Source organism: Phyllobates terribilis, unplaced genomic scaffold, assembly GCF_046119375.1.
Source record: "Phyllobates terribilis strain yellow unplaced genomic scaffold, ASM4611937v1 Scaffold_4__5_contigs__length_816908805, whole genome shotgun sequence".
Classification (NCBI taxonomy): Eukaryota; Metazoa; Chordata; class Amphibia; order Anura; family Dendrobatidae; genus Phyllobates; species Phyllobates terribilis.
The window spans coordinates 705,259,717-705,286,767 of NW_027362764.1; the positions used below are offsets into that span (position 1 = coordinate 705,259,717).

Genomic DNA, 27,051 nt, shown 5'->3' on the forward strand with positions numbered 1-27,051 from the left:
GTGATCGTGCCGGCACTGAGTGTATTGTGATCGTGCGGGCACTGAGTGTATTGTCATCGTGCGGGCACTGAGTGTATTGTCATCGTGCCGGCACTGAGTGTATTGTCATCGTGCCGGCACTGAGTGTATTGTCATCGTGCCGGCACTGAGTGTATTGTCATCGTGCCGGCACTGAGTGTATTGTGATCGTGCGGGCACTGAGTGTATTGTGATCGTGCGGGCACTGAGTGTATTGTCATCGTGCGGGCACTGAGTGTATTGTCATCGTGCGGGCACTGAGTGTATTGTCATCGTGCGGGCACTGAGTGTATTGTCATCGTGCGGGCACTGAGTGTATTGTCATCGTGCGGGCACTGAGTGTATTGTCATCGTGCGGGCACTGAGTGTATTGTCATCGTGCGGGCACTGAGTGTATTGTCATCGTGCGGGCACTGAGTGTATTGTCATCGTGCGGGCACTGAGTGTATTGTGATCGTGCGGGCACTGAGTGTATTGTGATCGTGCGGGCACTGAGTGTATTGTGATCGTGCGGGCACTGAGTGTATTGTCATCGTGCGGGCACTGAGTGTATTGTCATCGTGCGGGCACTGAGTGTATTGTCATCGTGCGGGCACTGAGTGTATTGTCATCGTGCGGGCACTGAGTGTATTGTCATCGTGCGGGCACTGAGTGTATTGTCATCGTGCGGGCACTGAGTGTATTGTCATCGTGCGGGCACTGAGTGTATTGTCATCGTGCGGGCACTGAGTGTATTGTGATCGTGCGGGCACTGAGTGTATTGTGATCGTGCCGGCACTGAGTGTATTGTGATCGTGCGGGCACTGAGTGTATTGTCATCGTGCGGGCACTGAGTGTATTGTCATCGTGCCGGCACTGAGTGTATTGTCATCGTGCCGGCACTGAGTGTATTGTCATCGTGCCGGCACTGAGTGTATTGTGATCGTGCGGGCACTGAGTGTATTGTGATCGTGCGGGCACTGAGTGTATTGTGATCGTGCGGGCACTGAGTGTATTGTGATCGTGCGGGCACTGAGTGTATTGTGATCGTGCGGGCACTGAGTGTATTGTGATCGTGCGGGCACTGAGTGTATTGTGATCGTGCGGGCACTGAGTGTATTGTGATCGTGCGGGCACTGAGTGTATTGTGATCGTGCGGGCACTGAGTGTATTGTGATCGTGCGGGCACTGAGTGTATTGTGATCGTGCGGGCACTGAGTGTATTGTGATCGTGCGGGCACTGAGTGTATTGTCATCGTGCGGGCACTGAGTGTATTGTCATCGTGCGGGCACTGAGTGTATTGTCATCGTGCGGGCACTGAGTGTATTGTGATCGTGCGGGCACTGAGTGTATTGTGATCGTGCGGGCACTGAGTGTATTGTGATCGTGCGGGCACTGAGTGTATTGTGATCGTGCGGGCACTGAGTGTATTGTGATCGTGCGGGCACTGAGTGTATTGTGATCGTGCGGGCACTGAGTGTATTGTGATCGTGCGGGCACTGAGTGTATTGTGATCGTGCGGGCACTGAGTGTATTGTGATCGTGCGGGCACTGAGTGTATTGTGATCGTGCGGGCACTGAGTGTATTGTCATCGTGCGGGCACTGAGTGTATTGTCATCGTGCGGGCACTGAGTGTATTGTCATCGTGCAGGTTGGGAGAGGAAGGACACTACCCGGATCTGACAACATTTTGTGAAAAGAGAATCAAAACTCTGTCTCCAAATAATCGTGCACTAAGGAAAGACAAACCTCCCGCTACTGCTGCCGACTTCTCCCTGGAAGACTGGCAAGAGATCGATAGTGATGTGAAGGTAGGCAGTGCCATATTATCAGTGCATATATGACTAAAGAATGATAAATCAAAACTAAGCGGCCATATGAGGGCTTGCTTTTCTTTTTTTCTAGCACGAGCCTGTAGTTTTTAATGACCCGGTTCACCATTTTGTGATATAATGTCCTGAAATCAGGAAAAAATTTGAAGCCAGATGAAAAAAATGCCATTCAGTCATCATTTTTTGTTACTTTGTTTTTGCGTTGTTTATTGTGTCGTTAATATTACCTGGCAAAATGATTCCTCAAGATCAGTACATCTGGCGTTTGTATTTTATTTATTGATTTTTTGCTTTAGGGTACTTACCGTACAGGTGAAATAATTCTAAATATATATATTTTTAATTTCTATATGTTTAAACTGGGAAAAGAATGGTAATTCCAATGTTTGTGTGTGCATACATCTTTTTAATCCCTTCCCTATATTTGCCATACTTGTACAGCACAAAATGGAAGTGGGTGTATGAAGCAGGCTCACTGGCTTAGCCCTCCCCATACCCAGCAGGTAATGGCTGCTTGTCACAGCTTGGATCTAACAGCCACAGGTGAAGCGCGGCTCTGCCCGCCACTATTAACCTAATACATGACGCTGTCAATGTCTGACAGCGGCGTTAACAACGCTCTGGCATGGAGATGTGTATCTCTATGCACCCATTGGTCTCCCCGCAGGATGATCGCAGGGCGCTAATAGACTGCTGTGGCCTCCTGGAGTCTGTAGAAAACTCTCAGGCCTGCCATCATGGAGCTTCGATGAAACCCAGCCTGTGGAATTGAAGTATTGCTCTATATAGTACAAGTGGCAAGATACCCTGAGGAAACTAACAAATACTGTAAAAAGTAGACAAAAAAAGTCATTACAAATAAATAAAACCTCAAATTTCCCCCATTAAAAATAGACATTAAAAAATACATTTATGTGCTATCTCTACGTCCATAAAGTCCAATTTTTTTGTTTGTTTGTTTTTACAAATTTCCATTTTTTTATTTTTTTTACCACTACAGTATGAAAATAACTGGATAACTGTGATATCACCGTAATCATACTGACCTCAGACAATCCCTGATGCCTGGTCATTTTTATTAAAAAACCTCAAAATTGTGTTTTGGGTTTTTTTTTTGCAATTTTGCTGCACTTGGAATTTTTTCCTGTTTTCCAGTACGCTATGTTGGAAAATGAACAGAGTCATTCAAAAGTAAAACTCGTCCAGAAAAATAAAAAAGTTATGGCTCTTGGGGAAAAAAAAGGGGGAGACAAAAAAGAAAGCTCAAAAATGGAAATTAATCATGTTAGGAAAGGGCTAAAGCATTAGAGATTGACAGCTGCATTTCAGGGGTTATCAGCAGAGATCTGAGCCAGCTCCTGTCACTGTTGTTAGGTGGATGCCGGGTTTATAACACAGCCGACATCCACCGTGTGGGGAGCAGACTCCGTTTCTGAGCCCATTTACATACCCTGGAATTGGTACATAAAGTATATGTATGTCACACATCAGGAGGGTTTAAGGTTACGTTCACACAAGGCAGAATGGAAAATTTGTGCAGCAATCCTGCCTAATCCTGCAGGAACAGTTTCAACAAATCATGCAGATTTTGGGCCAGATTGGTCTGTAGATTTGCTGCTGCAGATAGGTTAAAGGGAATCTGTCACAAGGTTTTTGCTATGTAATCTGAGAGCAGCATGATGTAGGGGCAGAGTCCCTGATTCTTGCGATGTGTCACTTACTGGTCTGCTTGCTGTAGTTTTGATAAAATTCCTGATTTATCAGCAGGAAATTATCACTAGAGGACAAGTAAACCTGCTGTATATTCATGAGCTCTGTATAGCCCCGTCCCACCATAAATTTACAGTGTACACAGAAAGCTGCCAAGCAGTGGTGTGGGGGGGGTTATACAGAGCTCCGCATTCAGAGAACTGGTAAATCTGCAGCAGATAAAACTGCTTTCAGATGGGGTAGCCAAAACCTGACAACACACTCCCTTTAAAGAGGTTGTCCCCTTTCAGAAAAGTTTTTCCTATAAACTCCATTAGTACTAAAAAAAATAAAAACAACTTTTCTTTACTCACTCCCCCCAGGTAGTCATATATAATTCCGATGGTTGATTTTGAAAACTCTCGACAAGAAAAAAAAAATATGATTTTCCATGACTTGGTATAAGGCCACACTTCCCAGTATACAAATAACCAGAGCGTAGTCTGTGCAGAGCAATCAAGTAATTCTGACCTGTGTTAGCTATGAACGCTGCAGAATCGTGAGTGCAGCTCTGAACTGTACATGGTTCTCACTTTATATCTCTTGGTTCTTACTGCAACTTTGTTTCTTTCAGAATTTTTTAACCGACATGAAACTTAAAGACCAAGAAAAGACCATCTCTGAACAAAACACAGATATTCTGCCACCCATCCGCACTTATTCTAATGGGCCAGCAACCAACAAGGTATTATTTTCCTATTAGATCAAAGTGTGTGAGCCCATATGTCGGGGACAAGACTTGTAGTGCAGTTATGGCACACATGCTCCTTTAGATTTCCTGCTTTGTACATTTGGATAGGGGTGGCTGCTTCCTTTTTCTTCACCCCCCCCCCCTCCCATCTTTCCAAAGATTAATCCTTTTATTCCACTGTTCATTTGAACCCTAGGCAGAAAGAGAGGATGAGTCTGGTTAGTGTAGGGTCCCATTTAAAGGGGTTTTCCTATGAACAAAAGTTCATTTTAATCCATAGATCTTGGAATAATAATAACTTCCACAATTAGATGTGTTTAAATAAAATGTTCCTGTGCTGAAATAATCTTATAAATGTGCCCCTGCTGTATTGTGTAATGGCCGTGTCTGACCGTGTAGGAACATGGTCTGATCATACCACATCTCCTGGGCAGGGGAGGAAGAAAAGGAGTATACAGATATTATAGCAGGGGATCACAGCTGATTCTTTCTTTGAAGTAAAACATTGTTTAAAAACAGGCAGTGAAATGTTTTACCTCACAAAAAGAATCAGCTGTGATCCCCTGCTGTAATGTCTGTATACTCTTTTGCTTCTTCCCCTGCCCAGGAGATGTGGTATGATCAGACCATGTCCCTGCACGGTCAGACACAGCCATTACACAGTACACAGCAGGGGCACATTTATAAGATTATCTCAGCACAGGAACATTTTATTTAAATACATTCAATTGTGGAAGTTATTATTATTCTAAGATCTATTGATTAAAATGAACTTTCGTTCGTGGGAAAACTCTTTTAAAAGAGGTTGCCTTGTTACTGGCAAGTGGGCTCACACACCGAATAGTTGGTAGTTGGGAGTTCGACTGCTGGAACCCACACACCGATCACCAAAACAGGGAACTTTTTATCCCTGAGAAAGTAGAATGGACATGCACATGCTCGACTTACACTCCAATCATACCCTATGGGGCTTCCGATTAATGCAGATCCCTACAGTCGCATCCCCACCAATCACCAAGTTATCACCTATTGTTCGTATAGGTGATAACTTGTTTTCACTGGACAACCCCTTTAAGTGCTCATGAAAAGTCAGGATGGGTCCTCTTGTATTTTGACTATCTCTGGTTTATATATAATCTTCTATTTGGAGTCCAAAAACAAGTTGCAAAGAATGCAACAAAATGAAGAAAACCTGTGGGTAATTCTCACAGCCTAAAATTGTTCTGCTAAAAAAAAAGTCAATTTTTTGTAAATTATTTTTTCAGCATAAAGAAAAAGAATTTCGATCATCCGGATCTAAGGTTCCTAGAGATTACCGAGACTGGGACAGGTGAGTAGTCATGCGGCTTTTCAGTGTTATTTCATGTATATCCCATTGGTTAATGCAAGTTTCTTAAGATGATATAACTGCAATTTTCAGAATATAAATATGCATATATTTACATATAGTCATCGATTAACCCTTACCCACATTCCTAAAGACCCATATAATAAAGTTATTAGTTATAATCTAAACTTGCAGTGGTAGAGTGGCTCCTCCCCTTTTCCCCATTTCCATCCATTACCCTTTAAGAAAGTTAATGAAAGTTAAAGGGGTTGTCTGGGACTTTTTCATTGATGGCCTATCCTTAGGATAGGTCATACAACACCCAGCACCCCCGTAGGGCAACACTGTCACGGGTGTGTCAGGTTTGACAGACAGTCGTTCTGGATCCGGCCGTAGAAGGTCACTGCGCTTGGCTTTGCAGACACTTTCTTGATCCTTTCATCTCTAGTGTAGTGGTATCCTTCTCTCGCTAGGACCCAGCAGTGATCTCCACCTTCTGCTGTTAATTGACACACCCTTGCTTGATATTTAAAAACCCTCAGTTTCTCCAGAGAGTTGCTGGTGATAGAACTATTTTCCCTTGATCAGACCTGGAACTCTAGCAGTCGGCTAGTTTCTTCTTGGAGTTTCTTGGTGGATTGTTGTCGTCTTCTCTCTGGTGTCTTCTCAAAGCTTAGTGTTTCCCCTTGTCTGTTTTCCTTGTTTGTCTTTAGTTGCAGTGGGGGTTGTCTAGTGCTCACCCCTTCCCCTCCCTACCTAGGGCCTAGCTGCAGGGTCAGTTAAGGATTAGGTATCTTGCTTGGCGATAGGTGCGGAACCTATTTAGGAACGGTAGGGGAGTCAGGGTGTTGTAAGATCTGCCTAGAGGTCTCCACTCTCCCTTTCCCTAGTTGTTGGACTTCCCCTCTTTTCCCATCGTTGTACACTTGGTCCTCCCCTTACCTAGCGTGTCAGACACCCACCACCCCCACCGATCAGCTGTTCTCAGTGCATGCGGAAGTGCTTGGTTGCGGAGATACACGGCAGAGCTCCGTCAACGAAATAGTGGCCAAGGCCGGGTACTGCACATCCGCCACCTATTCAGATTAATAGGGGGTGGATGTACAGTACACAGCTGCGGACACTGTACAGTTGATGGAGGTGTGCTAGTGCACAACTGAGAATTTCTGCCCACCGCTAGCACCAGGAACAACTTATCAGCGGGGGTGCCGGGTGTCGCACCCCCACTGATCAGATATTGATGACCTATCCTAAGGATAGGCCATCAATGCAAAAGTCCCAAGCAAGCTCTTTAACCAATGGCTATTGTGTACCACAATTGTGTGCAAAGTAAAGTCTCCTGCAAAAAGACAGGACTTCATAAAGCCACATTGATGTGGACAATAAAAAATGACTCTTGGAAAGTGACCATGGAAGAACAGTTTTCTATGAAAAATGCAATTAATATGCAAAAACAGTAATCTATTAAAACGGCTATGTTCATCTGCCAAAAGGTTATGACCCAAATAAAGCAAGCTAAAATAATAAAACCATGATTGAGTTTTTGTTTTTTTTCTATGCTCAGTTGTAGAAAAATATCTTAGCTATTTATGAGGTCCCAGAAGCATGACCAGCACATGACTGGCCCAAAAAATGCATGACCGGTGGGGTATGGACGCGATGGCATCCGGGACTGATCCGGCTGTGTTAGCTCTCACTTCCTGGAATATGACAGTGTGTTGTTCATTTAAAGGGGTTGGCCACCTTTTGCAACACTTACATTTTTTTTTTTTACTTAAATGCATGTATTGGGTTTAAAAATCATTTTTGCAATAGGTTTTCATTAACAATTGTGCACCCTTTTCTTTTTATAGGCTATTTGTTTCTTGGTTTATTCTACTTTAATGTGGTCTTAAATTAGCTGAAAACAGCTCAGAAAAATACATAGAAAACATAGGGCTTTTCTAACTATTTTTTTCTATCAGACCATCATAGCAGGTGAAGTGCTCATTCTATGTAAGAAATAGTGCTACACTGCAGCTATAGAAGGCAAATAGTGCAACATTTTTGATGCAATCCAATTGTAAAAATGTTTTTGTCTGGTCCTTCATTGGGGGGACACAGGAAAACATGGATGTACGCTACTGCCGCCAGGAGGCTGACACTAAGAATTGCAACCTTAATAAAAATTGTCGGCTCCTCCTCAGCATGCTACACCTTAACACTGGTAACCAAGCTACTCAGTTTAGTGTCAGTTAGGGGGCAGACACTGGTCGGGAGTTCCAGACCAGTTTCTGCAAATGGTGTATTTTTTATTTTTCACTAATCTTGTCTCCTTAGATAGGATGACAGGGAGAGTGGGCCGCTCTGTTTTCCCAACCCTGAGGTAAGAGAGCACAGGTTTATCAGGGGTCTGGACAGGGGAACCTTTTCTTCTCTTAATGCAGTCAGCATTAAGGTACTGGTTCAAATGGTCCTTGCCCATTTTCTCCTGCCCTCCTCGCCCCCCCACACCTGGCACATGCATGGAGCGAAGACCAAGCAGAAGATCATCTGCGGATACAGACTATTGATGGATCAATCTTCAGAATAGGCAAGTGGATCTTCTTCTCGCATCCAGCTGTGTTGCACTAGCCCCAGGCCCATCTTTGCGGCACTCGTCCCCTGTTTTTTTCTGTTTTTTCTTATTCTTTTCTTTCATCTTCATCCTTCTTTCTCCACCCTGGGTTCCCTTTGGCTTCCCCGCCCCTGTATGCTCCCACCTGCACCCGCCACTGCCTCCTGATGCCTCGGGCTGGGGTTGGGGCCTAGCTAGTTCCGGCAGGCCATGCCATCTTCCTCCCTGCGCAAGCAGACGCTCACATGTGCAATTCTCCCCCTCATCAGTGTCTGCGACCCTCCTCGGATCCACTATTTTCTTCATCTACAGTGTCGTCCCTTATCCGCGCCAGTAGTGTCCTGCATTCTCCCAAGAGGAATTCCATGGCTCCTATCCCTTGGATTGTCCTTCCAGCGCTCATCATACCAGGACTGGTATGCTGAATACTCCTGGGAACCGAACCACGTTCCGTAGCAAGGCTGTCCCGTCCTGGCACATATTAACCTCTTCCTACCTGTCCTTACATTTCCCCTTCTTTTCTTATTCCATTACTATGTCTGTTGTGGGGCACAGGAGCCCCATCCCCTTGCGACTTGCGATGCCTGCTTCCCATCATCCCCGCTTCCGGAGCTCCCTGTGACAAGAACATGTCAACTCTCTGTCTGTTGCAGATTTGACCAGAATATCACAGACCTGGTCACTATCATGGAGTAAATGCCCATGTCTACTACCACATTGGGGTACTACAACCACTGCCCAGAGGGGGTCAGACCCGTCAGCCAATCCGCACCAGCAGTCTAGACCTAGAGTGAGTTCTTCATCTCGATCTTCGTCTCTCTCCACGACTCTGAGACCGCACTCACCATCATGCTCTTCTTCCCCAGGGATGGGTCCCCTCAAGTATTGGATCACAACTTTGATTCTGACTCGGATCTGGATTCTGATCAGGCTATACAGCTGGGAGACATGGTTGACAATCTTGTCTGCGCTGTTCACCTAGCCTTCTACAGGAAGCAAGAAGGTAGCGGATCCCTCACACCCTGCATACTCCATGTCATTCAGGAGGGTCAGACATACTGGCAAATGCTTTTCTTATCACTCTAAGTTCAATGATGTACTGGACAATGAGTTGGCTCAAACCAAAAAGCATTTTCATAGAAGAAAAAGTATGAAAATGTTGCTTCTTTTTCCTGCTAACCTGATTGCCACCTAGTACTCCTCTCCCTTGGTGAATCCTCTGGTGTCCAGACTGTCATGGTCCATGATTCTACCTGCTCTCTGACTCAGCATCTGTGAAGGACCTTGCAGATCCAAGAGTAGAATCCATGGTCAAGTCTGAACTTGAAGCTTCAGGATCAGCCGTGTGTCCAGCCCTTGCAGCTGCCTGAGTTGCAAAGGCTGTCACAGCCTTTGCAATACACCTGTGTCAAGGCATATTTGGGTCTCCATCATTTGAGCTGGCAGACCTCACAGATGAGATTGACCATGTGGGTAAGTATCTCTGTTCTGCCTCTATTCAAGTGGGTTTCAAATGGTTTTCCTGTTCTGCTGGTACACCACGTGGAGAGAACATCTCAGGAATCCAAAGTTTCCATTAAGGATTCTATTTTTGTTTGTCACACTAGATTTGTTATATTCATGTCCTGATGAAGAAGTCAGTAAGACTTTGAAACGCGTTGATTTTAACAGTGTGACAAACAAAAATAAAATCCTTAATGGAAACTTTGTATTCCTGAGATGTTCTCTCCACGTGGTGTACCAGCAGCGCTGGAAAACCGTTTGGAGCCCACTTGTTTTTTTCCTTTGGTCGTTTGATCTGCGGTGTGTGCAGCGGCTGGTATGAGCATACATAAGGTTGCAGGAGACAACCTGTAAAGGTGAGTTTAAAATCTTTCTTATCGACACTAGTTTTATCAGTTAAAGCCCTATTTTGGCGCTCTCATTTTCTTCCAGCATTTTTACATTGGTACTGCCTGTATTCAAGCAACCAGCTGTTCTGCACAAGCTCCAAGCTTCAGTGTAGCTATCTGACATATCCCTTGGTTTAAGGCGTGTAACACGGACCATGTATCCAAATGGTTCCTCATGAACCTTCCCGTATGTTTCTCTCAGCTTTTCGAAGAGAATCTCAGCGATCCGCTTCCTAGAGGAAGACATCGGAGTAGTGGACTTTCTAATATCCGAAGGATTAACCGTGTGATTGTTGTTTCTGCACCTGTCTTCGATCAGATCCGCCTACAGTGGGGCACTCCAGATATCGACCTGATTACATCCAGTCACAAGCACACGTGCTCCTACCCTCTAACAATTGCATCCAACGCTATGGCGATTCCTTGGTCTCAATTTATTCTTCCTTATCAGTTCTCTCATCTACCTCTGCTACCCAAGCTGCTCAAAAAGATCAAGTCAGAAGGAATCCCCGTCATCTTCATGGCCCCAGATTGGCCCAGAAGATCATGGTACATGGAAGTATTCAACCTCCTCATAGACATTCCGTGGAGACTTCCAGATCATTTTCTCCCAATCTCCTCTCCTCTACCTGAATTCTCGGCTTCTCACTTTAACAGCATGGCTGTTGAAGCCGCAGTTCTAAAATCCTCAGGGTTTTCTGATCAGGGTATTCAGACCATGATTAAGGCACAGAAGCAATCCTCATCTCGTATCTACCATCATACCTGGAAGGCTTTTTCCGTTGGTGCGAAGCTGATGAGGTCTTCCCTAAGGTTTTTTCCCTTCTCGCTTTCCTTCAGTTGGCATTTGTTTGGCTTAGCCCTCAGTTCCCTCAAGGGCCAGGTTTGGCCTTATCCATTTTGTTCAAATAAGATCTAGGTTCTAAACCTCTAATTAGGATCTTTGTTCAAGGTGTGGCCCACTCTGTTCCTCCTTACCTGCCTCCCTTGGATCCCTGGGACCATAACTTGGTGCTGAGCGCATTAGTGTCCTCCCTTTGAACCTAGCAATTCCCCACTCTGGCTTTCCTGAAAGGTGGCGGTCCTGACTTTTTATCATTTCCATCAGGCAAGTATTTAAACTTGTGGCTATGTCCTGCCCTTCGGCATTTTTCGTCCTTCACCTGGACAAGGTGGTGTTGCTTCTGGTACCTTCGTTCTTCCAAATGTAATTTCTTCCTTCCACCTTAACTAAGAGATCGTTCTTCCTTCATTCTGTTCTTCTTCTAAATCTATATAAAAATCCTTACACTGTTTTTGGTCTGGTCAGAGCGATGCGTCGCCACCTGACAGTGACAGCCTCCTTCAGACGTTCTGACTCCCTGTTTGTTATTCCAGACGGTCCTCGCCAAGGTCCCTCTTCCTCTAAGGCGACCATTGCCCGCTGTATTCTGGAAGCATATAAAGCTGAGAGCAGTGCTCTCGCTGGGGGTCAAGGCTCATTCTTCTCGGCAGTGGGGGATTCCTGGACTATTTGCCATCAGGCATCAACCTTGCTGCTACTTAGTCCTCCATTTACAGCTCAAAATTCCACAAGGTTCACACCTTCCCCACCTTTGATGGATGTGAGTCTGAGAAGACAGGTGCTGCAAGTGACAGTCGTTTGGATAACTACTTGAAGGATTTGCCTTACTCATTTATACATATTTCCCGCCCTAGGGACTTCTTTGTGATTTCCCAAGGTTTCCTGTGTCCTCCAATGAAGCACCCGAGAAAAGGGGATTTTTGGACTTCCCGTAAAACCCTTTTCTCGTAGCCTTAATTGTGTTCACCTCACCCACCCTTTTGTTTAGTTTGCCTCGTTGGGCGCGTGTATGCCTTAATTAGGTCTTTCTGCTTCTCCTACTGCTTCCCTCACTAACTGAATAGCTTGGTTACCAATAGGCAGGTATAGCCTGCTGGGGAGGAGCCAGCTTTTTTTTCTAAAGGTTGTAATTCTTAGTGTCAGCCTACTGGTGGTAGCAGCGTACACCCATGGTTTCCTGTGTCCCTCAATGAAGGCTACAAGAAAGGAATTTTCCGGTGAGTACCAAAAATCCTCTTTTTAGCACCAAATACGTGCATTTAAGTAAGAAAAAAAAATTGTCTCCAAAGGTGGACAACCCCTTAAACTTGAAAAGGATTGTTGTCACCAATAACCTTAAACTTGAAAAGGATTGTTGTCACCAATAACAGATTAAATAGTTCAATATGGTGTATCATATGATTGTACGATTAAACTGCTGCATTAGTATTAGGGATTGGTAATAGATATTTTGCATAAGGTGTCCATGTGCTTTAGATCAATATTTGTGGTAACCTGCTGATTTTGGCTGGACCTTCTCACCATCTAGTGGAGGTGGCTTGGCACTGAGCTCCTATCATCCCTGCATAAATATAAAAGATAGTATTCTAGTGGCCACAGACATCGATATTCAAGGGCAGAGATTGACTTTCATCATTTCATCCACTATATGCCAGACTAGACATGCAGATCAAGAAACATGGTTAAAAGAAAGATATTATATATATATATATATATATATATAAAAAAAAGGTTTCATTATGTCATTTGGTCACTGACCACCAGAGAAATGTCCATTCCAGATGCCTTTCCTCTGAGTCCTCCTATGATTGATCCAGAATTTTCTAATAACAAACTTTGAGTACAGAACTGAGCTGCAGTCTTTCCTTGGTTCTTGGTTTTACGTTTTCTGACTCATTGAGAAATATGATAGGATGTCTTCCAGGGTCACAGTCCCCCCACTGTTTGCTAGAACATAGGGGGTCAGGAAAGTGTTTCTGAGCTCTGTACCCCTTTTGTCTATGGGTTATATTTTATTTATGTTACTCACTTATATAGCGCCATTAATTCCACAACACTTTACAGACATTATCATCACTGTCCCCAATAGGGGCTCACAATCTAGATTCCCTATCAGTATGGTCTTTGGAGTGTGGGAGGAAACCAGAGAACCCGGAGGAAACCCACGCAAACACGGGGAGAACATACAAACTCATATATTTATATTTTATGTCATATAATTCTTTCTAAACTTTTTTTTTTTTCTTTTTTAATATTTAGATTTGATATTGAAAAGGAGCTCTCAGAAATGGATAAGAGCAAAGAGAACAAAGAACAATCAAAGACGGCGGTAAACACGACAGCGAGGAAAATAAAGAAGACTGTAGATACAATGGGTAATTTTGCAGAAGTGTTATAGAGGACCTGTATTTTCTCCTGACATATTAGCTACAGTAAACACTTGTATACTTGCATGTATGTCATATGTCATGTGCCTGCCTTTGATGTGGGCTCGCAAGCTGAGCCTGAATCTTTCCAGGCAGATGATGGCTGATTTAATCAACCATCATGTGACATTAACAGCCATGGTTGGAGTGGAGCTCCGCCCGCAACTGTTAACTTCTTAAATCCCGCTATCAATCTCTGACAGCGGCATTTAACACGAACCGGCAGGGGGACGCATTATTCCACATGCCCATGACGTCATTGCAGGGCACCCATGGGTTGTCATGACAGCCGGGGAGGGGGTCTGCTGATGACCCACATGCCTGTCATTACAATCCTCCTATGAAAACCAGCCTTTAGGGGACTATTAAATGCAGTAAATAGTTTTAAAAAAAGGTTTTAAAAAATATGAAGAAAAAAAAATTACCCACTCTTTTGCCCCATGAAAAATATATAAAAAAAAGTAAAAAATACACATATTTGGTATCACTGAGCTTGGGAAAAAAAATGTCTGATCTATCAAAATATAAAGTAAATTAATCCTATCAGTAAACAGCGAAACAAGAAAAAAAATAAAAATTCCAAAATTACGCACTTTGTCCGCCGCAGCATTGCAATAAAATGCAATAAGAAGCAAACAAAAAATCGTATCTACCTCATAATGGTATCAGTAAAAACGTCAGCTCAGGGTGCAAAAAATAAGCCCTCACACAGTCCCATATCCCAAAAACTGAAAACGACGTTATAGTCTCAAAAAATGGCTTTTTTTTTTTTTTTTTTTTACAAATTTCTGACTTTTTTTTCCACAACTTAAATTAAAAAAAAAAACATACATGTTTGGCATCTTCATACTCATACTAACCTGAGGAATTATATTGCCAGATCAGTTTTACCATATAGTGAACATAGTAAATAAAAAATAAAAAAAAAAACAATTGTGGAATTGCACTTTTTTTGTAACTTCAACTCACTTAGAATTTTTTTCCCGTTTTCCAGTACACTATGTGGTAGGATGAATAGTGTAATTTAAAAGTACAACCTGTCTCGCAACATACAAGCCCTATACGTCTGTGTGGATGGAAAAATAAAAAAGTTCTGGCTCTTGGAAGAAGGGGAAGAAAAAACAAAAACGAAAAAAAAGATTTTTTTTTTTTATTTCAGGGCTGGAGTCGTGCTAATAATCTAAATTCCCTGCCCCAGTTTTATACTTACCAGTTGCTGTCTTCAGCTCTTCCTGACGTCGCTCCGGTCCTGCACCACCATCTTGTGACTGCAACTTCTGACTGACCGGATGTTTGAAGTAACGGTCACAAGCTCTCAGTGTAAGTCTATGAGGCCTCGTTCTGCCTCTCATAGACTTACACTGAGTTGTGCCTTCCTGCTCGCCCAGCAAACACTGGAGCGATCCTGCAGGTCACAAACTGCTGGAGACCGACCGAAGCGGCGCCGATGAAAGAAGAAGACGGCGACTGGTAAGTATTATACTTGGGGCAGGGAACTTGTAGAACCACTTCAGCTGTAAAATAAAAAGACTTAGACTTATAGGAAAAGATACTGCAGATTTTACGGGGGAGAAGAGACCACAGATCTTTTTTTTTGGTCATTCCATTAAATAAATCATTTGCTCGTTGATCACACTCAGCTTTCATCTTCTAGGTATTGGCCTAGAGCAAAAGAAGTTCCTTGCAGAACGTGAGAAGGAAAAGGGGAATGAAGCTTTCAGATCTAGGGACTATGAGGAGGCTATATCTTATTACAGTAGGTAAGTCAATTATTGATATATTTTTTAGCAATCAATTTACATAAGACAAACAATATATAACGGTTGACTACCTACTATAGACAGTTCAGACACATGAGCGGAAAGCTAGCCACATCTGAAGACAGTGTATACATGGGTTCCTCTTACAGTGTGCACAGTTAGGTCTCATTCAGGCGTCCGTGTCTCAATTACATTTTATATCTGTATTGTTCACTCATAGAACATGCACCCATTAAAGTCTGTGAGTCAAACTCACCCATTCAAATCTACAGGTCTGTGAATAACTCGGCTCGCACTAGGATGGCGTCCTGGTTGCATCCGTTGCGTTCTTCACTGTTTGCTAAGAGAACCTCGGGAAGCCTCCATCCGTTCTTTTTTTTTTTTTTTTGCATACAGAAAAAAATGACAAAACACTGACTGCAAAAAATGATGGAAATTCTTAAATTATTCCATTTATTACATCCGCTAAAAAAAAAATAGATGACTCAATGAGGCATTATATCGAGGAGGCCTATTTAGCCTTATCGAGGGATTCCCATAGGAGATAGATTTCCAGTTGACCACATTATGTTATTAGTCTTGTTATATATATGTATATATATATTTTTTTTCTCCAGGAGTCTATCCGTATTACCCTCCGCAGCTGCCTATAACAACAGAGCCCAGGCTTGGATTATTCTGAAGAAATGGCAGAATGCTTTAAATGACTGTGAGCAAGCGTTGGACATGGAGCCTGACAACGTAAAGGGTAAGATTGACATACAGATATGTAAGACAGGTGCAGGTGATATATCAAGTACACATTGCCCTTAAAGGAAGATGATCATCTTGCCCTCACATAATGTCTAATGTACGTACTTATGTCAGAAGATGCTAAGTTACAATATTTTTTTATATAATTTTTGCAGCTCTTTTGCGGAGGGCTGTGGCCAACAAAAACCTACGTCATTTCCAGGCTGCATCCAGTGATCTGAAGACTGTTTTGCTTTTTGAACCGGAGAATCCAGCAGCAAAGGTATGGAGTCCTAGATGCCTACAAGTCATCAATTTGTGGTTAAATAATCGCCAAAACAGGGTTATGCAATCCAAAACTCCACAGTGAAGACAGCAGTAGTGGATAATAATAACTCAGTATATGTATAGATATTCATAAAATTGACAAAAAGCTGAATATAACATAAGATGAATAGATCGTGCATTGCTTTTCTTTTCTTTTGCCGAACACCATTAGTACATATAGAATCGAGCACCCTGTAATTGGTTTTATTACCTTTTTTTATTGTGTTCACATTCTTTAGGTTATTTTTATTATGAGAGCTCCTTATTCCTGCATGTAAGGGTGCTTTCACATTGCATTCTTGCCCACGTTCGGTGGTCCCATCGGGGCTTGCATCCAAGCCTCCCGCAAAATGGGATTCAGGTATATGCGCCGATGGGACCATTGACTATAATGATGCCGACAAAGTCATCGTGTGCTCTGTCATGCATCATTTTTGGGCGTACACTCAGACGCAGTCTACTATGTCTTGGTGTCCTCCTCCGATAGGCGTATATGCCAGAAAATGATGCATTACAGAGCACATGGTGACTCCGTCTGCATCATTGTAATCAATGGCCTAGTTGGCGCATACTCACAAATCACATTTTGTGGGGAGTTTGGATGCAAGCCCTGAGACCACTCAACAAGGGTAAAAACGCAATGTGAAAGAGGCCTAACATGTGCAATTCATATGGTATTCAGCCAAGATGCAGAAGTCGTTAGGAGCCTATCAGGTCTATCACCACTTCATATAGGACATCATTCTATCTCCTCAAAGTACCATACAGGGACATGTAATAAGAGTTGCATCAGTTTAAAGCAATTTGTTGATGGTTTCCAAGTTGCACTGACAACAAAATTACTGAACTGCAATGCCAGGCACAGCCATACTGGTGTATATATTGCGGTGCTCTACATTGAGCTAGTTGGACCCCACTGAATATACATTGATGATCGATACTATTGGTTTAAATCCACAGAAGCTGTCAGCCGATAATTGTGTTGCTATGCTGACTTTCTACACGAGTCCCATATAATTCACTATGGTGGTGCTCAGCAGCCAGTAAACTGCTTACTTTATTAATAATTCAAATGGGCAGACGTCATACAGCAAGGGAGGGCAGCAGAGAGCATTAGTGCCAATGTTTGTTTCGCATTAGGTCAGACTTCTTCTGGTGTGTAGAATTTAAATGCACTCTTTGGGTTGTCATGGTAACTATTACTGGAGAATGCTGCATACTACTTGAGGGTTAGTCCTGGTCCGTTCACTTCCAGTATTGAGAGATGTGCTGCGCAGGTTATATCTACTGATACCTGCTGCTTCTGGTGCACAATTAACAAGTATCATGCCTCTGTCCTATTCATGTCAGTTTGGGGCTTAATCTCAAATTCCACCAGGTTCATGGTGGAACTGTATATACCCAATTATATATGGTGCCAATTGTATCAGAGAGGTCTCACCCACTACTGTGATTCCTGATCTGAGAGGGAAGCCATAATGCTGAGCTGCTCAGTCTTACATTTAACTGGTCCTAAAGAGGCCAGAATTTTCATGTATTTTGGGTACGTGTGTACCAAATCAACTATACGTGGCACAAACTTTCTTTTTTCACAACTTATTTTATTTCTCTAAAATATTGCCCTGTAGAAAGTTCTGTGTGAAGTGGATGAGCTTCTACAAAAAGAGAGAGAGGAGATCTCCAAGAAAGGAAGAAGAATTATTATTCAGGACATTGAGGGCTCAGATGAAGAACATCCAGACACATCCGAGGATGAGAAAGGTAATGTCAGTGATTCTCCAGCCTAGGTCATACAAGGTCACTCAGAAACACAATGGAAGAAGTGATGCCTTAGAACATCTGTTGGCTTCATGCACAAAGCTGCAGATGATTATTGGTGTTTTATGTTCTATTCTCAATATTCTTTACAAGTGTTTGTGGAGTATGAAATGGCCATCGTGCTTCCCACCAGATAGGATATGTTCACATCCAGGACTGTCCAGAATAATACCTCACTTTTTTGCCCGGTTCGTAAAAAATTGTAAGGTGTCTGTGATTGTTTTGAAGCTGAAGAACCGTATGCAGATTATTTGTACAGTAATTATCATCATATTACACTTTACAGTGAATTCAGCTGATGTCTTCACACCAGAATTATGGGCTGTAGACATGGATCACTTATAATCATGATTTATTATAGTTTACCAATGTGTCTGTACAAAATAATGTCTGTCCCTGATTTTTTGATAAGCTGTCCAGAAAGAAAAAAAAGTCAAGTTGGCAACTTTGTTATAACGGTCAGCGTGGTGGAACCCTTGTACCGTGGTCCAAGAAGAGCATGGAGGAGCGTAACTAGGGACAGGTGGGCATGGCTGGTAGACAGGCAGGTAGGCAGGACTGGTAGACAGGCAGGCAGTGAGAGAATCGACACCCCTGCTGGAGGAAGGAAGGCAGAGGCGCCGGCGTTACACCTATTCTTAAGTGGGCCAATTTTGCTCCATTCATAACCAGACATATTTTCTTTTTTATTTTGTACATGCGGTTTTAACAGCTCTAAAAATTGTTTTTTGTTCAAATATTCAACATTTTTGTTTTGTTAAATACATGGGGCTTAGTTTTTATGTCATGGTGGTTTTTTTTTTTTGTTGTTTTTTTTGCTCGTATGGGATAATGTATGTACAGTCCTACTCATCGTTATTAGCACCCATGAAGTTTAAGTACATAATGTGAAATATCTCCTGAAAAAAATGAATCAAGTGAAACAGTTTTTTGTATAGAGCACTCATGTTAAATACAAAAGAGCAAATGATAATCAATAATTTAAAACAAAAAACAATGGGAGATAAAAATAGAAAAGCCTAAAGCTTGCTGTGATACTGGTATTGGCACCCTTTACATTATTTTAGTATGGAAACATATTTTGACTCGCCTGTGGTAAATCACAAAAGAGATTCACCTGTAATTAATTGTCGGTGCCCATGTGACATGAATTAGCCAATGAATGATGACTTCAGTGTTTTAAAAAGCCATATGGTAGGGCCTGTTCCTTTGTCATAATGGTGAAGACAAAAGAGCTGTCTGAGGACATCAGAACTGCTATTATTAGTAAACACAAGACTTCCAAAGGGTATAAGGCCATCTCCAAAAACCTTGGTATCCCAGTTTCAACAGTGCACAATGTTATCAAGAAGTTTGCTAAGCATGGAACCGTCAAGAACCTCCGTAAATGTGGGGGAAAGAGGAAAATTCACAAGAGATGTCTTCGAATGTTGGTGTGAATGGTGGAAAAAACACCACGTCAAACTTCCAAAGACCTGAAAGCCAACCTGGAATAGTCTGGGGTCATGGTTTCAAGGACCATACTCCGCACACTAAACCAAGCAGAGGTTTATGGGTGAAGGCCTTGGAAGAAACCATTGCTGAAGAATAGACATAAAAAAGAACGACTGATCTTTGCCAAAGAGTACCCTTCACAAACCACAGTCCTGCTGGGAAAATGTCCTGTGGACAAATGAAATAAAAATAGAGCATTTTGGCAATTCAAAGCAACAGTTTATTTACATACGGCGCAATGAAGCTTATAAAGAAAAGAACATATTACCAACAGTTAAGCATGGTGGAGGATCCATAATGCTGTGGGGTTGCTTTGCTGTGTCTTGTACTGGAGGCCTTGACTGTATCACAGGAATCATGAAATCAGAGCATTATCAAGAAATTTTAAAGCGAAATGTCCTACCCAGTGTAAGAAAACTTGGTTTGAGTCGAAGATCATGGGTCCTCCAGCAAGACAATGACCCAAAGCACACATCCAAACTTACACCGGAATGGTTGAAAAATAAAAATGGACTGTTTCAAAATGGCCAGCAAGGAGTCATGACCTCAATGTCATTGAAAATCTTTGGGATGAGCTGAAATCTACCATTGGGAAGAAGAACCCTGCAAACATTCAAGAGCTTGAACAAACTGCAAAGGAAGAGTGGGAGAAAATTCCAGCTGAGAAGTGCTAGACCACCAATTAAAAAATCCTGAGGATATAACTTTTGTACATTTCCATTTATTTCTGAAGATTATTGTACATCTATGAAAAAAATGAAGCGGTGCCAATAATGGTGAGCAGCATTGTATGTATGGACAGCATGGTGGTTCATTGTTTAAAACTGTAGCCTTGCAGCACCGAGTTCTTGGGTTCAATCCCACTATTATGCACGCCGGTGGCGCACATGGTTCGTTGACCCACTGTTCTACGGGGCCGGGCTTACCTAGGAGGGGCGTAGCTAAGCGGCTACGTGGTGTTCACTGGAACTCCTGATGGTAGAGTCAGGCTTGAGCTGCAGGTAGCGCCAGGTACCACTCCTAGACAGTCCCTGGTACAGCAGCTGCTGACCCCAAGGGTCAGGTACGCAGACACTGATAGAATCCGGGCTCCTTTCAGACTACTAGCTTCAGGATCCACGGATAGAACGGTTACTGACACGGAGTCTCAGCCAGGGCTGAATTGGAGACTGATAGGACAGTCCGGATACACGGAATACTCTGATAGGCACAAGTCTTGGATACAGATTCAGGTACTGGCCGCACATGGACCAGGGGACAAGGTTCAGGCACTGGCCGCACACAGATCTGGGGAAATGGTTCAGGCACTGGCCGCACTAGGGCAAGGGACTACGGGTTAAGGACATGGGCCACACCAAGACCAGAAGACCTATCAGTTCACGAGTTGCACCATTAACACATTAATGAATCTTGTTGCTTCGGTATGGCGACCTTTATACAAGATGCCTCCCAGCTATTGGTTTGGAGGGATAGGTGCATGTGCTGGCCCTTTAAGAACAGGGCAGCCCGCACGCTAGGTGAGCCGCTGGTAAGTGTGGCGCTCACAACACCTCATAACAGGGAGCATGCCGTGGACCACGCCGCGCGGCTGGGGAGGTGAGTATGTCGGCTTCCATGCATGGAGGGGAAAGCAGAACCATCCTGTGGTGCCGGCAATAGCGTTACATCCACCAATGACAACATCTACAAGGAGTCTATTTGCTCCCCGTGTTTGTGTGGGTTTCCCCCGGGTTCTCCAGTTTCCTCCTACACTGCAAAGGCATACTGATGCAGAACGTAGATTGTGTAGCCTCAATGGGGACAGTGCCGATAATGTCTGTAAAGTGCTGTGGAATTAATGGCGCTATATAAGTGAGTAAAATACAGTTGAAACCAGAAGTTTACATACACTATATAAAAAGACACATATGAATGTTTTTCTCAATATCTGACCTGAAATCAGAATAAACCTTTCCCGTTTTAGGTCAATTAGGATTACCATAATTTTTAATATTTGCCAAATGCCAGAATAATGAGAGAGAGAGAATTTTTTTGTGGCATTTTTTTTACTTACTGCAAAGTCAAAAGTTTACATACATTTCATTAGTATTTGGTACCATTTCCCTTAAACCGAAAGACTGGGGTCAAACCTTTGGGATATCCTTCCACAAGCTTCTCACAATAGTTGGTCGGAATTTGGGCCCATTCCTCCTGACAAAACTGGTGTAACTGATCCAGGTTTGTAGGTCGCCTTGCTTGCACCTGCTTTTTCAGCTTTGCCCATAAATTGTCCTTAGGATTGAGATCAGTGCTTCGTGATGGCCACTCCAAAACATTGACTTTGTTACCCTTAAGCCACTTTGTTACCATTTTGGCAGTATGCTTCGGGTCATTGTCCATTTGAAAGACCCATTTCCGCCCAAGCTTTAACATCCTGGCTGATGTCTTGAGATGTTGTTTCAGTTTTGCCACATGTTCTTTTCTCATGATGCCATCTGTTTTGTGAAGTGCACCAGTTCCTTCTGCAGCAAAACAACCCCACAACATGATGTTGCCACCCACGTGTTTCACAGTTGGGATGGTGTTCTTAGGCTTCCAAGCTTCTCCCTTTTTCCTCCAAACGTAACAATGGTCATTATGCCCAAAGAGTTACATTTTTGTTTCATCAGACCATAGGACATGTCTCCAAAAATTAAGGTCTTTGTTCCTGTGTGCATTTGTAAACATTAATCTGGCTTTTTTATGTCTCTTTTGGAGTAATGGCTTCTTCCTGGCAGAGTGGCCTTTCAGCCCATGTTGATACAGTACTCGTTTCACTGTGGATATTGACACAATCTTACCAGCTTCCGCCATCATCTTCACAAGGTCTTTAGCTTTTGTCCTTGGGTTGATATGCACATGTCGGACCAAAGCACGTTCATCTCTGGGACACAGAACCCGTCTCCTTCCTGAGCGGTATGATGGCTGGACATCCCCATCTTGTTTGTACTTGCATATGATTGTTTGTACAGATGAACGAGGCACCTTCAGGTATCTTGAAATTGTATCCAAGGATGAGCCAGACATGTGCAAGTCCACAATTCTCTTCCTGATATCTTGGCTGATTTCTTTAGACTTTCCCATGATGCTACACAAAGAAGCAGTGTGTTTTAGATGTGCATTAAAATACATCCACAGGTGTATCTCTCATTAACTCAGATGTTGCCATAAAACCTATCAGAAGCTTCCAAATAAATGACATCATCATATGGGCAGTCTAGAATTGTTTAAAGGCATAGTAAGCTTAGTGTATGTAAACTTTTGACTTTGCAGTAAGTAATAAAAATGCCTTAAAACATTCTCTCTCTCTCATTATTATGCAAATATTAAATATTATGGTAATCCTAATTGACCTAAAACAGGAAAGGTTTATTTTGATTTCATGTCAGATATTGAGAAAAACATGCATATGTGTCTTTTTATATAGTGTATGTAAATGTCTGGTTTCAACTGTAAATAAATAATGTAAAAAAAAGGAAGCAAATTGCCTACTCAAAGAGGAAGGAGACTGAAACTCTAGTGTCTCCTATTGGAATTGACAATCCTAAAAGTCAGTATCAACCCTTTAAAAAGTCTTGCCATGACTTAGGATAAAAAGCCAAACCAGTAACTCCATTAACAAACACATGTTTTAGAGTGTTTGCCCCTTATCAGTACAAAGCAGGAGATTTTATTTAGCTGGGTGAGAGGCCTCTGACAGGGTGTGTAAGGGGTAATATTTCTCATTTTGATGAGCACCAAGCCAGTGTAAATATTCAGAGAGGGAGAGAAAAGGAACTTAACCAAAAGGAAAGAGGTACGCTAATGTGCAGTGATCACCCAATATCAACAATAATCCATTAATATACAAAAAATATATACATTTTATTCATGTAAATACATACAACAACGTCACAGACACATCAAATTCATTAAAACACAAGTAAAACTACAGTGGAATTATCCACTGATTGAGAGCCCATCTACTTCAGAAACCATCCCAAAGCGTGATCACAATAAATAAGATGCATAATAAATATAGTAGGCTAAATAAAGGCTATCCCCGGTGATCAATATTGCACAATAAATTATTGGCTAATAGCCACCGACAATACCAAAAATACACTGTAGCAGTAGTAGCCTATAGAATACAAATAAAGAATAGGGTATTATGTTGCTATAACTGGACAGTGCACTACTTCATCAATGATGAATCCCAAATACATATAAATAGGAACAGAGCATTAGTCCTGTTAGTCAATAGAAAAAGGGAGAAATTATACCAAAAAGCAGTGATCCTATTCAAACTACTAATGCCCCTAATATAGATGATAATCTAACAAAGCAATACGACCAGTATATCCTGGGTAAGGGAAAGCCTATCACCGGGATGGTGTAAATGGGCAATCAATGCCCAACGCGTGTCGCCACGCACGGCGGCTTCATAATACATTATTCTTTATTTGTATTCTATAGGCTACTACTGCTACAGTGTACTTTTGGTATTGTAGCAGCCATTCATTTATTGTGCAATATTGATCACCGGGGATAGCCTTTATTTAGCCTACTATATTTATTATGCATCTTATTTATTGTGATCACGCTTTGGGATGGTTTCTGAAGTAGATGGGCTCTCAATCAGTGGATAATTCCACTGTAGTTTTACTTGTGTTTTAATGAATTTGATGTGTCTGTGACGTTGTTGTATGTATTTACATGAATACAATTTATATATTTTTTGTATATTAATGGATTATTGTTGGTATTGGGTGATCACTGCACATTAGCGTACCTCTTTTCTTTTGGCTACTTTCTACATGTGTATGGTATGCTGCATGTTGATCCCATATATTGGATGGTTCCCTCCATATGTTGTATTTAGAGAAAAGGAACTTTAGCGGCTCCTATTTGAAGATGAGTTATCCTCAGGTCATATGGAAAGGCCTTTTAAAGGGTCAATTTTGACTTTTATGATTACTACTTCCAATAGGTGGCACGAGTTCCAGTCCTCAAGTTCCCAAGAAAGAAAGAAATGTCGATTTTTTCCCTTTTTTATGACCCCCCAAAGGACCACTAAAATACATTTTAAATTATATTCCCCTTTCCATAGCAATGATTTTCATGTAGTGGACATGTTTTTTTTTTTTTTCATTTTACAGGGACAGGGCTAGAAACAGCGATTCGTACTTGCAGTGGCTTTAGTCTTTATTTTTTATTTCATTTCTTTCCTGCATTTATTTAAGTATATATTTTTTTTCATTTATTGTACACATTGTGCCCCTCATAAGAGGGAGGCTTCCTGCCTGCACAGCAGAGCTAATCCCAGTAACACCTGCTTCCTCCCAGCACACAGCGATCACAAAATAGCTGAGACTGGAGGAGAAAGCGCTGTCAGCGCTTCCTATACTTGTAGGCAGAAGCAGAGCTCGTACAGCGCTGTGTATACAGTGATTAGGCAGGCAGAGATGGTATTAAACTACCTCTGCCTTCTCTATGGGGAGTCCAGCTATCTCTGATAACCTGCTCCCTGCTAAACTTACATTATGTGTGCACATAGCCCCACTTGCTTGCCTCTTCTAATCTGCAACAATATGGCTGATGACCTATATATTGTATACATCCCTATTCATTCTGTGCTTCAGAGTCCAGCAGGTCCTATTCAGTGATTTAAGTCTTTCCCTTTATGAATGTGTATACAGAGATAGCTGTCAATCACTAAGCAAGACCGCCCACTGGACTCCTCAGCATATTAGGGATTTCTTAAAGTACAATGATATACTGATGGATTTTTTTACCAATAAAATTATATATTTATTTGTTCAGCTCCTTGTGCTCTAGAACATGCTGCCTTCAGATAAGACTGCAGGTACAATGTGACAGCTCCTTTTTAAGTAGATCTGTCACCAAACTGTACAAACTGCATACTTTATTAAAGCCAACCTGTCATCAGGATTTTGCTAAGTAAACTACATGCAGTGTCAGGTTGGCGCCGTTACACTGATTAAAATGATACCTGGGTTGATTAAATCCGTCCTGTGGTTCTAGTTTAATCTCTATTTGCAGTCCTGATGACAGGTTCACTTTAAAGGGAATCTGTCACAAGGTTTTTGCTACCTCGTCTGAGAGCAGCATGAGAGACCCTGATTCCAGCGATGTGTTGCTTACTGGGCTTCTTGCACCAGTTTTGATAGAATCAGTGTTTTCTCTGCTTTGATAGAATCAGTGTTTTCTCTGCTGTAAATCTAGCTGCTCTCTGTATAACCCCACCCACATCACTGATTGCCAGCTTTCTGTATGCACTGTGCATAGGCAGAAAGCTGCCATTCCGTAGTGGGGGCGGGGTTATACATAATAATATACAGTCATGGCCAAAAGTATTGAGAATGAGACAAATAGTAATTTTTCCAAAGTTTACTGCTTCATTTTTTGTAATGGCAATTTGCGTATACTCCTGAATGTCAAAGAGTGATCAGCTTAACAGCAATTACTGTACTTGCAAAGTCAATATTTGCCCAGAAAATGAACTTTAACCCCCAAAACACATTTCAAAATCATTGCAGTCCTGCCTTAAAAGGAGCAGCTAACATCGTTTTAGTGATTGATCCATTAACACAGGTGTGGGTGTTGATGAGGACAGGGCTGGCGATCAGTCAGTCATGATTAAGTAAGAATGACATCACTGGACACTTTAAAAGGAGGCTGGTTCTTGGTATCATTGTTTCTCTTCAGTTAACCATGGTTATCTCTAAAGAAACACGTGCAGCCATTATTGCACTGCCCAAAAATGGCCTAACAGGGAAGAGTATCGCAGCTACAAAGATTGCACCTCAGTCAACAATCTATCGCATCAACAAGAACTTCAAGGAGAGAGCTTCCATTGTTGTCAAAAAGGCTCCAGGGCGCCCAAGAAAGACCAGCAAGCGCCAGGACCGTATCTTAAAACTGTTTCAGCTGCGGGATGGACTACCAGCAGTGCCGAGCTTGCTCAGGAATGGCAGCAGGCTGGTGTGAGTGCTTCTGCACGCACTGTGAGGCGGAGACTCTTTGAGCAAGGGCTGGTTTCAAGGAGGGCAGCAAAGAAGCCACTTCTCTCCAGAAAAAACATCAGGGACCGACTGATATTCTGCAAAAGGTACAGGGAGTGGACTGCTGAGGACTGGGGCAAAGTCATTTTCTCTGAAGAATCCCCTTTTCGATTGTTTGGGACATCTGGAAAACAGCTTATTCGGAGAAGAAGAGGTGAGCGCTACCACCAGTCTTGTCTCATGCCAACTGTAAAGCATCCTGAAACCATTCATGTGTGGGGTTGCTTCTCAGCCAAGGGAATCGGCTCACTCACAGTCTTGCCTAAAAACACAGCCATGAATAAAGGATGGTACCAAAATGTCCTCCAAGAGTAACTTCTCCCAACCGTCCAAGAGCAGTTTGGCGCCCAACAATGCCTTTTCCAGCATGATGGAGCACCTTGCCATAAAGCAAAGGTGATAACTAAATGGCTCATGGAACAAAACATAGAGATTTTGGGTCCATGGCCTGGAAACTCCCCAGATCTTAATCCCATTGAGAA

General features: G+C 42.5%; 1 protein-coding gene across 2 annotated transcripts in view; it reads left to right on the top strand.

Annotated features, from left to right (window-relative positions):
• Positions 1-27,051, top strand: part of SPAG1 (sperm associated antigen 1) — an 84,464-nt gene that overhangs the window by 12,576 nt on the left and 44,837 nt on the right. The window contains exons 3-10 of one of the 2 annotated variants that reach the window (XM_073679623.1): positions 1,651-1,810; positions 4,155-4,265; positions 5,537-5,601; positions 13,190-13,305; positions 15,011-15,116; positions 15,734-15,864; positions 16,025-16,131; positions 17,804-17,936. In XM_073679623.1, coding sequence (XP_073535724.1) covers positions 1,651-1,810; positions 4,155-4,265; positions 5,537-5,601; positions 13,190-13,305; positions 15,011-15,116; positions 15,734-15,864; positions 16,025-16,131; positions 17,804-17,936 — 929 coding nt within the window. The remainder of the gene's footprint in view (positions 1-1,650; positions 1,811-4,154; positions 4,266-5,536; positions 5,602-13,189; positions 13,306-15,010; positions 15,117-15,733; positions 15,865-16,024; positions 16,132-17,803; positions 17,937-27,051) is intronic. The other variant, XM_073679624.1, reaches the window with a different exon arrangement.